At 44.4% G+C, this 14428-nt stretch overlaps 1 protein-coding gene across 3 annotated transcripts in view; it reads right to left on the reverse strand.

Annotated features, from left to right (window-relative positions):
• The window catches only part of klhl29 (kelch like family member 29), a 200748-nt gene that overhangs the window by 135318 nt on the left and 51002 nt on the right, over positions 1–14428 (reverse strand). For 2 of the 3 annotated variants that reach the window (XM_084378088.1, XM_084378089.1), the window contains exon 2: positions 5077–5388. In XM_084378088.1, coding sequence (XP_084234214.1) covers positions 5077–5349 — 273 coding nt within the window. In that variant the 5' untranslated portion in view covers positions 5350–5388. Of the gene's footprint in view, positions 1–5076; positions 5389–13614; positions 13682–14428 lie in introns of all 3 variants that reach the window. The other variant, XM_084378090.1, reaches the window with a different exon arrangement.

Raw genomic sequence — 14428 nt, forward strand, 5'->3', positions numbered from 1 at the left:
AGTCACTGAAGCCGGCGTAACGCTCCCTGTTGAGGACGACTTTTAATAAACACAACTGAAGGTAGATATCAAAAATACCCATCTTCATTGTTTAGCATCCTGTTGGCCTAGGTGCTACTTTGTTTTCCTGGAAGGAGCGCCACGCTCGTACTCTGCGTCTTTGTAAACTGAGAGCAATGTCAATGTGAAGCCACAAAGACAACGGTTGACTGGCATTACAAATCCTCATGACTGACTTTGAAGCGTTCAAACCCACCCTTTGCAGTTTTCAGGACATAACTATCCTCTCCATCAGCACATCAACAGAAAAAGACCAAAGGAAGGGTTAGGGCTGAAACGAGGAGACTTGCCAATGAGCAAACTAATATCTTCTTATAATCAGACAGACACAAACAAACTCTCAAACACAATGCATTGCGCACATTTTTGCTTGTTTGCCTTTGATTTTTCAGCTCTTATGCGAGTGTTGTCGCAATACTTCAAAAATGCAGAGGGTAATCTCTTGCACCACACCACCACCGCAACCTGACCAGAATAACATGAGGAAAACTTGTTTGTTTCCAACGGCATTAAACTAATGAGATGGCTACGAGCTGAAGGAGAAGCTCATTCTGCAGGCTCCAGACTGCTCAGTGCATCAGAAACTAAATTCCATCAGCAAACATTTCAACAGAGAAAAAATGAATGAGATGTAAACAGACCGAATCAAAAAGCCAATGATATAGAGAATCGACACAAGCCCACAAGCGAAATCCCCAAACCAACAACAGTTATTAGTTCGTGGCACTCCTTTGATCAACACATATCTGTCTGTTCTTTTATTTAGCCTTCATTTAAGTTCAGTAAATGTTGGGAAAAAAAATATACAAATTCCAGCACTGCTGCTATTAAATATCAGGGGAGGATGGATTAAAAAATTCATATTAAAAGGGATTAAGCCATGCAGAGAAATTCATATGTTTCAGAGGGCTATCTGTGGGAAGATACTTTTCTGAGTAGTATCATGTGTTCAGATAAAAACTCCGGCTTTGGCTCGTTTTTTTTTTTTAAACCCCATGAAATCCTCGCTAACACTGAAAAACAGGCTGCAAGATTACTGCGCAAACATTTAACCCAGCGTAGATCTTTATTTCAGAGGAACTAAACGTTTCACTGTGACCCGGAGTCACTGTAATAGCGCTCTTTCTTTAACATTCAGACAATCAAAAGAAAATCTGGTGATATTTGACTGCACAGTTGAGGTTTATAAGCCAAGGGCCATTTCAACACAAGGGAAGTACAGGCATTAACACATCGTAAAAGGCGTCTGAAAGGAAGTGATCATAATTAGGGCTGGGCCATATATGTGTATTTTTTGTTATTGTGATATGAGACTATATTTATATCATTTTAGAGTATTGGATTAAATCATAATATGGTGCAAAGTGCAAACTAACTAGCTGGGAAGCTAACGTTACATTGCTGTTGCTGATTTGTGCATGACTTCCACATTTCCACATTATTTTAATGTTGCATTGCCCTTCTTTGATGGCATACATTGCCGAAAATTAAACTGAAATCCAGCAGCAGGTTGCGTCACTTGATAGTGCTAATGTGATATCAGTGCAGACTAACAGGGTAGGAGAATGGGCTGCTAACATTAGCCTATCAAGCCCCGCTAGTGGCGCGGTGAAGAAACAGTGTTCTTCTTTTATTTGATGCATTCATTGATAGCGTGAAGTTGTGAACAAATTGTGGGCCATATTTAAAGGTAAACGATTTTTCAGATTTCCTACATTTATACAACTTATACAAGCAGGAACACAGCAGCGTAACATCATCCCAGCATTCAAGCTTCCAACCCCGAGCATGACATCAGAGGAAAACGGGGTCCGTTTACAATAAACGCTATTAATGGCAACGAATGATGTATGAGGGTCTTGAAGGGTTTTTCCGCTCCACAGGGGGGATTTTCACTACCTCTTGTAACTCTGTCCCGCAGGGCAAGGAGGGCACTCGAAGACGAGGGGTAGGGGCAACAATTGGGAGATTGGATTGAGCCTTTGTCAGAAATATTATGAGTGCTTTCAAGGTTTCAACATATGGAGATGTATGTGTATTGCAATGCAGCCTGAAAATATCACAATATTATTTCAAGGCCATAACTTCCAGCCATAAAAAATTTAAAAGATGCAACATAGATGTATATTTTTATCATCAAAGAATTCTTTTAATCTAGTGTTTTCCATTTTGTTTATTCACGAGTCTCTTTCTTCATGTCTCTGCATGCCTACACAGAACATATACAGGGAGAAAATCAATCGCATCATGGTGACATGTTTTTGTTTACTGTGCATCCGTCTTGTCGACCTAAAATTAGCTTGCTTGGCAGCTACCATCTTCAAAACGTTGTAATTTTTATTTTTTTTTGCAAATCCAATAAGCCACAACATAAACAACGAGTTAATACGAACGGAGTCCATTTAATTATCACCTCGTAAATTGAGTAAAACCGATACTCTGTGGAAATGGTGCTCTGGATCGCACTTAAAAGAGGCAGAATGGCATGAAGTGAAGTGAAACTGGACTTTCCGCTGACATATACATATTATGTTTATCAGCGAGAGACAGAGGCTGCGGTTATTAATAACATTGATTTAATGTGTGTAGCGGCTTTATATCCATGAATACGGCACAAAAATACATAAAAATTAATTAATGGCCCGGCAGGAGATAACAGAGTATAGCTCTAAATTAAATATAGTCCGCTGTTCCATGTGGTTAGCTTTACGTCAGCATGGACAATGCGACCAGATGGTGCATTTCCACTCTCAGCATTTGTCCGACACACATTCTCACATATGCACACTGCTCCATCACGCAAACCATATAACTCTTTACTTAATCATTAAAGCTGAAGCAAACCAAACGAAGACAGGTTGGATACAGTAACCTGAAACACCTGTTCTCTGCCGTTTCCTTACATTAAAGGAAATGATTACTGCATTTATGGTTTTATAACACAGAGGAATATGTGGCAGGGGTATCGCATTCAGACACCGTCTCCTGAACATGTCTAGCTATTGGACTGTGTCCCCACTTGGGCATGCCGTATTTATAAAGAGAGAGTCTCCAAACAGTGGAGATCAATAACGGCCTGTCAGCTTTTTAGTGTAGCCACGGACAGAGCAGAGACACAGGGACCGCGGAGAGAGAGCTGCATCCGTCCATCAGACTCTTTGTGACCCCCGACTGCTTTGATCGAAGATGACAGAAAGCGAGAGAGAGAGAGAGCAAGTGAGGACAGCTCGGAGGAAGATAGAGAGACGAGCTCCTGTGGTATTGGGCAGCTCTTGAGGCCCTCTGTATCTTTTCTAGGCCATAATTAAAGCAGAGCCCAGACTCGGGGTATTTCCCTTTTTTAAGCGTTGCTGGTCTCTATTGCCTGCCTGACAAAGGACTGTCAAAGGCAAGACAAAGTAGAAAAGGTAAATCCCTGAATAAAGCTACCAGAGAGGCATCTGGGGAAGGATCTGCATTATATCTGCCGCACATACGCACACACATTCCCACATATACAGTACCTTTAAACAATTGTGCATTCACGTGCGAGGCAATGCACCTAATTGCTGTGGCAGCCATTGAGCGATGACAATGGCCACGGTGGGAGTTGGCAAGACTTTGTCTGGATGTATGTAATTATTCAGCCGCACAAAAGGAGGGGCCGACGCGGTGCCAGAGCAGATTTACTGTGTCTGTGGTCAGTGTATTCAGCAGGCCAGCTAATGATGTGCACTTACGGGCTAAATTACCAGAGCATTGTTTACCTCTGCTATCAGAGTGCAGGCCCCACTGAGAGCTAGAGTCTCGAGAAGGTGAAGAAGAAGAAAAAAAAAAAGAAGAAGTCCAGATGGATCTGCTGAAGTTCAAATTAGAGCAAATGATCTGATAGTGAGGAGGAGTGCTGAGGGAAGATGAATGGTATCCATGGAAGCAGAGGCAGGGGAGAGGCTGAAATGTCTAACTCTTTTTTGGTAAAGGCCCCTCTCTTCACACGCTGCTGACAGCCAGCTAGCTAGCAAATCCCCGGACGAGGGGGTGGAGAACACAAACTGTACGGCTTTTCACTATACTGCTCAGACTATATTCAAGCTGCGGGTTTCCATACAGACATGCAATATAAATATAATATATAGTCCAAGACGGATTATACACATATGCTACACTCAAATATTGATCTTTGTATCACTTGAGGCCTCATTAGAAGTTGATTTATGGCCTACTTTGGATCAAATATCAATGTCTCTCTATAGTCTGCATCATTAATACCTAAGCTACACCTACATTATGAAAAAAAGAGGTTGCAAAGCAGAGATCTTCAGCTGTGCCAGAAATATGCTCTTTTTTTAACATGCTATTATCTCAGGGCTTCTGTAATGATGGTCCCCCCTCTTTTTTTTGTTTGTTTGCTTGTTAAGAAAAACACCAGCTCTAACTGTCACTTCTGAAGGGGCACCCATCTGAGCCACTGTCAGAGGTCATTTACATAATGAAAGAAGAAAATTACCAAGGAGGCAAAAGGCAGGACGAGCCTGCCATTTGGCAGAGAGGGAAAATGAAGATGGAAGGAAAATGGTTTGGCAAGAATGGAGCATTGGACAGAGAGAGTGCAGAGAGAGTGCAGAACTGGAGTGAGGGATAAGGGTGGATAGTGCAGGAGGCAGCAGAGGAAGGGAGGGAGAGAGGGAGAGAGAGAGGGAGAGAGGGAGGGAGGGAGGGAGGGAGTGAGAGAGCGGACGGGCTTGAAGGGCTGAGACAGTTGAACCATGAAGACGGGCATGCCAGTGAATTGGACAGTGCAGAAAACAGTTGGAGAAAGTGAGAGAGGAGAACTGGAGGACAGCGAGAGAGAGAGAGAGAAGGATGGAGCATGGAGAAAAGTTGGAGATTATGTCCAGTTGGGGAGTCTTCAGAGATTAAAAAGTTGACACAGGGAGAGACAAAGACTGGAGAGAAACTTGACAGAGCAGGAGCAAACACCGAGATGGTTCAGAGGAAAGCAGGTGTCGCGACGCCCAATCTGGACGGGGCTCTTACCTTGGCCGACGCCGGAGCCACTGATCCTGCTGCCGTGATGCCTCGCTTGACCGCTATGTCGCTGCTCGATGTTGTCACGGCAACTGTGACCGGGGTGGGGAGGAGGGAGGGGATGACTGGGAGGGGAAGGAGCCCCGGACGGTTGTTGCCATTGACAACGGCAGAGGCACAGCTATGATTGGCTCCTCCGTTGTGCAGGCCTGAGGGACGGATGTCTCTCCGCTCCCAGGGTCCCCGGTAGTCCCTCTCAAAGCGGTGGTGGTGGCGTGACATCACTTCCTCTTCCTCTCAGAGGGAACAACGGGGGCAGGCCTACAGGAAATGGGAGGAAAGGTGGTACAGGTTAGATTAAAAGTCTTTCATTGAATGCAAGTGGGAGATACAGACACATAAGCAGGGTTTAAAAGATAGAAAAAGACCGGGGGACAAAAAATAGTGAGGAGCCGAGTGAATTAGGGGAGAAAGCGTGTTGACGTGGAGATGTGAAAGCTCAGAGCATCTGCTCCCAGTGCACCTGACTGACACGAACACACTGCGGCTCATTTGTTGCTTCTAATTCCTATTCTCCCAGTCATTAACGAGGGCTGCGACAAGAGGGAGAGGAATGAGCACTGCTGAGCAGGTCTATAAAAAACACCATCAGTGCCACAACCATAAGGAGCTAAATTTGTTACGTGAGGCACCGAGAGGTTAAAACAATACAACTGAGCGGGACGCAAGCAGGTACGCTCTCAGTCGAGTTATTCCCGAGGACGGCCCAGCAATATCATGACCTTGCGGTCAAAACTCATTCATCTGAATAGATAAATACCCCTGCAATTACAGCTCATCTCATACATCTAATGGCTGGTTAATTCAATCAGATTGCCCTTGAAGTGCATTTGAGGGTTCTCCCCTTTTCAAACACAGCAGGCTGTGATAGGCTAAGAGGCGACAGCGAGCTGGAATTACATCAGTATGGGGTATGGCGCTATTGTGTAGCATGAGCGGCGTATCACTCTATATTATATCATAAATCAAAGCGGTACAGGATCTGAGTAGAGAAATCCATCACTGAGGGGATTGTAGCGCATTGTACTCCTCCTCACCAAAGGCACGTTATGCTTCCCGAGCCCTTGATAACAGATGAAATAAATAAATAACAACCTCAAACCAGGTTCAGCGAGCCCCATGCAAAATCCCCCGGTCTGTAAGGAGAGAATGACAGCGGATGATAGGTCTTTATTCTGCACGCTGGGGTCTGTCACGCTGCCTCTTGCCTCACAGAGGAGCGTCTGCCTTGAAATGCCGACTTCTCTGTGTGTACCCCAGTGTGTGTGTGTGTGTGTGTGAGCAGTAAAAGCAGTATATATACAAGTGAATGACTGTGTATGCATTGGCAGGATTTAATGAGAAGACACATGTTCAAAACTCCAGCGTAGTGCGTGAGAGTCTTTTAGAAACATAAAAGGATCTTTAAAAAAGCTTTGATGCGAGCGATACACCACGCAGCCTGTGGTGGGAGCACTGGCCCTTCTGTATCTTTAGCTGCTGTGACCGTCCATTTATTTACCAGCTAAAACACTCACTCTTTCTTCCTTAATGTCTCTCTCTGTTGTGCTCTCTTTCATTCTGTATCCTCATGCATTTTATTCCCTCTCTGAATCCCCCTTCATTTATTCCTCTCTCACACAAGGTCTGCTCTGTCCAAATACGGCAAGCTGATACGCGGCGATAGAGCCAGACGGAGCAAGTAAAAGCTGTGGGACAACACTCTCACGCTCTCTCTCCCTCTCTCTCACTCGCTCTGCAATAACCTCTTCTCCCTCTCTGCAGTAACCCCTTTTAATAACCTCAAATTTTACAACAGAATAAGCTCGTATTATCTCCTAAAAATATTTGAGACAGAGAGCGTAACAAGGTCCTAGTACGGTGGAACAATGGCAGAGCTAGTGCCAGGTAATATTCTCTTATCGCATGAGCTCCACACCTCAGCTGCGAAATAAGAGGGTAGAAAATTCCTCCGCATAAAAAACAGGTGGGGGCAAAGGATTAAGGAAGGGACTTTATCTCCACAAGAGTCGGAATTGGGGGCAGAGTGCATTCGTATTCAAAAATCTGTACAATTTATTTTATCTTGTGAAGTGGGCACATGCCACTGTGCATCACAGACTGTACAACAGAAGTGGATGCAGCCTCCTGGTCTGAAAAGTGCTTTAAACCTGCATTCTTCCTGAAGCCCAGCAGGGGGCGATTGGTTTCAAAATGCATTCCGACTGAGTGTAAGCTTATGAGAAAATGACGCTACTTCTCATGTGATTTATTACCTCACTAAACCTAATGAGTTCATTAGTCTCAATTATTGACACAGCATGATGTTCATTTTGGTTCAGTTATGGTCCCACTTGGCGTAAAACTGACGGTAAAGCCAGGAGCATGGCTACCTTGTGATCGACAAGTCGCTACCACCTGCATAGTGTCCCTCAGGTTCTCGCTCCTCCCCTGTTACACCCTCTCGTCAAAAACTGGTCACTTCTGGCTCCAAAAACAAGATGGCGATGGCCAAATACGCCCACCACAAACTAATAAATGACAATGGCTACGACTTCTTTTAAACAGTCTATCCTGTGCATCTGCTGTGCTCCCTCGTCCAGAAGATTTTGTGATTTACTGCAAAAACTGTTTAGTTTTTTTTGTCTCCCTTTGCACTGCCAAGAACAAGGGCACACTAGAAGCAGCAGAAATCCATTACATTATGCAGAAAAGGCATTGAACTAAGTCTGCAAGAGCCCACACAAGATAGCTTTTGTGGGATAACCTTCAGTAAGGTGGCAAATATATAGCATAGGGAGAAATATTTAAGTACATGTTTTGTTTCCTCTCGAAATGTACTTTGAGGTCGAAGGCAAAAGTGGATAAGACCTGGAAAGAGAGCAAATGACGAATCTGTAAAGACTAGTATGTAGAGAAAGTGTTCGTATATACCTTTATTCAGGTGGTATCATTCAGTGAGTATACTTATTGAAAATGTATTACCCAAGGTCTCACACATGAATGCCACATAGCGAACTGTGGTTTTTGATTAACCTGCAGTCGAGTTACAGTTAAGAATAGGCTACAAAAACTACTTACTGTCAAAGTTAAGGTTAAAATGAAGTGCGTCTGTGTTAGCAGGAGCTGTCCAGTCTTCAAAGCTCGATGTTTTGCATAATTTGTAATTATGTCACAGTGAATGGGTTTATTTCATATTTCAATATATCAAGTAATTAAGACTGTTAAAGTTACATATCTTCTAATCAGGGCTGCCACAGTGACCAAGTTGTCTCATCAACTAATAACCTGGTGACAACGCCGGTGATACCCAGTACGCCGGCTTTCTACAAGACAAGACTCTCACTATCTGGAGAGTGCTGTTTTTACTGCTAATGCAAAACTCCCAGCAGCTGCAGCTTCACATTAAAAGCGTTTAACTGGTGAAACACAAGTTGACTTTTATTTAGCTATAGGAGATGCAATGTTCAGTGGGTTTAGCACCGCTGTCGATCAAAAAACGCATCTACGGTGCAAAATCATGGTCCATTTTCGGCATTTGTTGACAATGGATCAATTTTTAAATCTGTTTTATTCAGTCTGTTGGATGGAACAAGAAGAAGCTGTTAGATGAAGAGCTGCAGGCGACAGGCTTAATCTCCAACTTAGAGAGGTAACAGACTCATTTTTTCCCTCATTAAAGTTATCAGGTTCTCTGTTAGCATTGGGTTTAAATCTGAAATACTGCCCAATAGGCACTTTTGCTTTTTGCTTCGACAACAAATCCTCTGCCATCATCTTGTCGGTCAACTGTCCTCACTGTCATCACGTTAAAAGTGAAATGGGTATCCTGCTACTCTGTGCCACGACTCTGCTGCTGGCCCCGCTGTTGCACCAAGCAGCACTTTGTAATTGTCCGACGTATAGTTTTTAAAAAGGCAAAAAGTCACGTAACTACCACAATTTCTGATATTACAACATTTCTTTCAGTATTTAATGTATATTTTGAATAATTAATTTTAGGTCGACCCTGCTATAGCTAAGGTATAGCTATTTTTGCTATTATTCTTAAATGTGCTGTAATAAGTTACATACATTTTCATTAGTACAACAGCATATACTACGAGGATTTTAGTGCACATTTGAAAAAGGTTTAGAAGAACTGTGGAGCCTGTGAGATGAAGGGAAGCAGATCATTGATTGAAACAAGCTTTAGACCATGTGACAGGGTGTTGCATATTGCACATCAACATGTATCTTGCAACATTATATTAAAAGGTGTGAGTCAAGTCAGTGGATGGACAGGTGGATAAGCATCACCTGCTTAATTGGTGTGAACTAAATCTTCAAATACACCATTGTTTCCCCTGCCTCTTGGACTAGTTTATTTCTTGACTAAGTAGATTTCATTTAATGGAACACAAGCTTTGATATGGTAACTCAGAATATGGTAAAATGCCAGTACAAAATATTTTAGAGATGTTGTCCTGCTTACACAACTTACAGCATTGCTCACGATGGTCTACTACACAACATTAAAGTGATATCTTGGTTAAGAACATATTCATTGCAGAATCTTTGGATCTCATGTTTTACAACCGATCCAAATGTCATGATTCATCCTCCGCCTTCCTTCGACATAAACGTGGGTTGTTTTAAGTGGTTTGTACGAACGACAAATGTTGATGTTGATATGAGGAGGAGCCGCTCACATTACCAAGCTTCGAATTCCATCACTCACTTACCCAAGTGGCATTTTCACAATCTTGGCACTACATTTCAATATGTGCACAAGCCTGTAAGTTAATTCCTGTCATCCTTGCACTATGCATGCCAGTATGTACAGAGTAACCGGAGGCTGGCACCTGATCCCCGCAGAACGAGTGTCGCTGAGACAAATCCCACTACATTTACGGTCCTCGGTAAACAGCAGGATTTAAGCTACTAATTACAGCCACTTAAATTCCCTTCTTCACAAGTGTGTTTCTGCAACGCCTCTAAAGTGCGTGTCCGTGCGTGTTGGTATATGTACTCTCATTACCTTGAGGCGGAGGAGTGTGTGCTGTGTGTGTTTGCGAGGGGTAAGTATGAGAGGGCGATAAAAGAAATCTTGCTCAGAGGCGCCTGTGGAAACCAACACCCAACACACCTGTGGACTCTGCCAGACCAGATAAACACTCAAATACATCACATCTACAATGACACTTTGCTCTGCGTTGCTCCGCTCTAGGGAGAAGGTGCCAATAAAGATTTGCCCATTTTCTTTCACATCCAATGAAGTCACTGTCAGCCCTGGACAAAACAACAGTCTTTCAGAAGGAGAGATGATAACCTTTGCTGCAAGGCTTGCATGTTAAGCCAACCTTCTTAAGAGCCTTTTCAATTTCATAAGAAACTAATGACAGCGTTTCAGTCATACCCTACAGCAATTAACGAGGCTCTTCAGCTCCTGCAATCCTGTCAGCCTGTTAATAATCTTACCTGAAGGTATCAGACTTTCCCACGCCAAATGCTATTTTCCGACTCTGGCTCCGATCTAAAATAGCTGATGACTGAGAATTCTCTGCAGACAGATGAAAATCTAAACAAATGATTAAAAATCACTAATCCTCTGGTGGAGTAACAACAAGAATCGGGTTTCCAACAGGCACAGAGAGAGGCGGAAAAGAAAGTGAGAAACACTGTGTCAGCAATCAAACCTAATGAGCTGACTGACTGGCTGACTGACTGACTGGCATCTCCATTGTGTTGTCAGTCACGTCATGAGTTAAAGGCAGTCAGCTGCGGAGGAGTGTGTGCGTGTGTGTGTGTGTGTGTGTGACTCCAGTTTCGAAAAAACAGCTATTCTAGCACCACTGATGCGTCACAATCAGCGGCCAGCCTACCATGTTCCAGATGCACGTGCAACTGACACCGAAAAGTGAGATGGTGTGGGTGCGTACATGCGCAACAAAGACATACATGAGAAAGAGATGCGGTTCAGGGAGTAGAAGAAGAGAGGTAAGTGTGTGTGGGAGTGCGCTAATGTCGCCGTTTGTGCAGGGTCAATTGTAACTGACATCATCATGACCTCCCCGCTGTCACCATGGCGATGCCCTGCGTGTTCCTGTAAGCTCCCGTGCAGGTCGTAAGCCTGCGTTTCAGGAGTCCACGATGACTTCAGATCCCGAAGCGACGGCGGAGTGATTAGCCAAAATAAAAAGTTGTCTGACAGGTGGGAACGCAAGACGCACACCCTAAAGAACAGCATCTGTCACTCCGAGGCGGCACGCAGCATGTCGGGTGTGTGTGACAGAGCTGCGTTAACAAAGCCATGTGGGAATACGCAGGGAGCCGCAGATAGACGTGAGGAAAGAGGGAGTGGAACAGATGGACAGAACGTGGCAGCGACGGAGAGACAGCAAGACAGTGTGAGCGAGCGAGCAAATGAGATGTAACAGCAGTTGAGTGTGTGTGTGTGTGTGTGTGTGTGTGTGTGTGTGTGTGTGTGTGTGTGTGTGTGTGTGTGTGTAGCCTGAAATGAAGAGAAGGGTGTTAAGGATGGGATCAGGGTGGGATGGGGCGGGTTGTGTGTCATACTTCTGTTCTAGGGTGTGATGTTTGCTTTGCTGGCACATTCTGCCCTGCGCTCAATACCCTCCCGCTATTCCCCCCGCCACAGATACTCCCCAAGAGGAAGGGCTCCATTTCCAATCTGTAGTAGTGTTTACTTCTATTGACCCAGTGACAGCCCAGCTTTCACCACACTCACACTCACACACACACACACACACACACGCATACACACAAGCAGCCACCTGCTACACTCACAAGTCTGCGCTAATGATCAATCCGTCCATCAGCGAGTACTGATGGGACAAATGAGGGCCGGGTAAAGTAGGCATACTGTAACTTTACGAGGACAAGATATTGCTGTAAATGAGCGGCCCCGTGGGAGACTCCCACAGACAACCACTAACACACACACACACACACACACACACTCGCACTATAACTGTCACAGATGCATGCCTGCTCACGTGCATGTAGCGAACACACCAATGCAGCTGCACACAAGTAAATGTGCTGACAGTTCCTCCAGGACAACAGAGATATTCGTCCCGATATTTAAATAATGGGAGAGACGGTTGGTACAGGAATAGCCCGGAGCAAGGCGAACCAGTCTCTCAGGCTTTTTAAATTCTCCCCCTCAGCTAGAGTCCATACCGCCCAAGACACACACATGATGAAGACGCCCTCTGAAATGACACTAATCTCAAATGCATGCTCTGTGCATACCTGTCTGCTCATACACACATGTAAATACTTTCTGTATTTTTATATATTACTTCCTAGCACATTTAGTTTTTTTCCCCCCCAGTTTTGTGAAATATTGATTGATGATGCAAACTGATCTGCCAGAAAAGAACCAGGGCTTCCTGGGTATTTTTAGCACCCCCCTCTTAAGGACATGTTACCGGAGAAACCCAACTGATGTTCCAGAAGAAGCAAAGAAAACAAGAACAACAGAGCGGAAACTGGAGGAGGAAAAGGCAAACACAGGAAAGGAAAAATGGAGTTTTGTGTCTTCCTCATGAGTTCAGACACTGTGTGTATGTGTGCGTCGAGGGCGAGGTATGGGGGTTTGCAGAGGGGAAGTGAAAGGGCCCTCTTTAGGGATGAGAAGAAGAAGAGATGAATGCAGCTACCTGCTGTCATGGAAACCAACTCATCTATTGTTGGGATTTATTCCTGGCATTAATAGGTTCAATTAATGCCGGCGGTATGAAGGGAATTAGCACTTTGGTACAATTCCTACAGCTCATTAGTGCTCTGAGTGGAATCCAGAGACACCACACAGTCAAGAAGTGTATCATGAAAATATAGCAAGTCTCGAAAAACAAGCTAAGGCACCCTCCAGACCGAAAATAGCCCTATTACAGGCATACAGGCTGATTTAACTTAAACAGCTACGGCTACAGGAAGCATTTGGAGGGCGAATAAACCTGAACCACGGGGTAGGCAACAGTCATTCTGAGCAGATCTAGCACTAATCTGAATCCACCTCCTTATCTCATCCGCCTATTAGAATTTCCACAGAGGTTTCACAGGAGATGATTGTTAGAGATGGCACTTTGTACATTAATCTGACACCTTGATGGATGAAACACTGGTGGGTGACATGCACACACTGCCTCATTTTGCCAGAGACAGACACTTTTCCCGATCATCTTCCCTTTGATAAAGCATGCAAGCAAAGGCCATACCATTCAAAGCGAATAAAATACGGGATATGGTGAATAAAGTAGACAGAGAGAGGAGAAATAAAAAAGGAACTGAGGCTAAGGGTTATTTTTTTCTTGAGATTAAGAAATATTGCATATACCTGCTCCACTGACAGCAAATTTCCCCGTCAGTGTGCATCAGCACAATTCTTTTAGTGGAGCATTAATAAGTAAAACTTTCTCCAAATGTAGGAGGAACAAAAAAAAAAGTCAGCTGTGTGTGCATGCGTGTGTCGTGCACGTGTGTTTTCGTGGGGGATATGACCTGATGCAAGGATTTCCAAGCTGCTTGTTTGCTGCAGTCGTAACACGCGCGTTCTGTTTTTCACTTTCTGAAAGACAAAAACAACATGGGTCACTCTTTGGTCCAAAATTGTCAGCTCCCCGCCGGCTCCGGCGCAGACAGGAACGACCACGACCTTATGAAATATTGCAATGACCGAGTTAGTAACACCCTGCCAGCGTTTTGGTTGTCAGTGTGTGATTAGCCTGAGGAACTGAGAGGCACCGCTACCTCCACCGCCGCACGCTGCAGCTCAGTTAATTAAAACACAGACTTTCAACAAAACGCCACATTATCACAACGGCAAGACATAAAGCTGGAGAAAAACCCTGGGGCTAGTGTGCACACTTTTCCCATCCAGCGTTTCTGCATGCTTTTTCTACGGGGTGTGGGAGCGGCAGATTTCCAGACGCCAATCACGCAGTGTGTTTATTCGCGTATGTGTGTGTTTGCGCGTGTGTGTGTGTGTAGTCTCTGTGGCCCATGGCAGCTGTCGCCTTCTCTCTCCCCGCTGCATCCTTTTGCGGATTTCTCTGTTCTCTAAATAAAAACCAACAACGGCATCAAAACAAACAGCTCTCACTGTTGATGCCACGCGCAAAAACACACACACACACGCACACAAAAAAAACCTAACATGTTCTGTGGGCTGCTGCATTACACCTACTGTGACACTCGTGTGTGAGTATATACTATTTTTATACAGTATGTGACGTATGCAGTTCAGCGTTGGTAGCGGGACACAAGGCGAGTGCAAGAATAGTGACTTAATTATCTAAATGGCTGCTGCGGAGAT

The sequence above is a fragment of the Pagrus pagrus genome, assembly GCF_965226575.1.
Source record: "Pagrus pagrus genome assembly, chromosome: 16".
Taxonomy (NCBI): Eukaryota; Metazoa; Chordata; class Actinopteri; order Spariformes; family Sparidae; genus Pagrus; species Pagrus pagrus.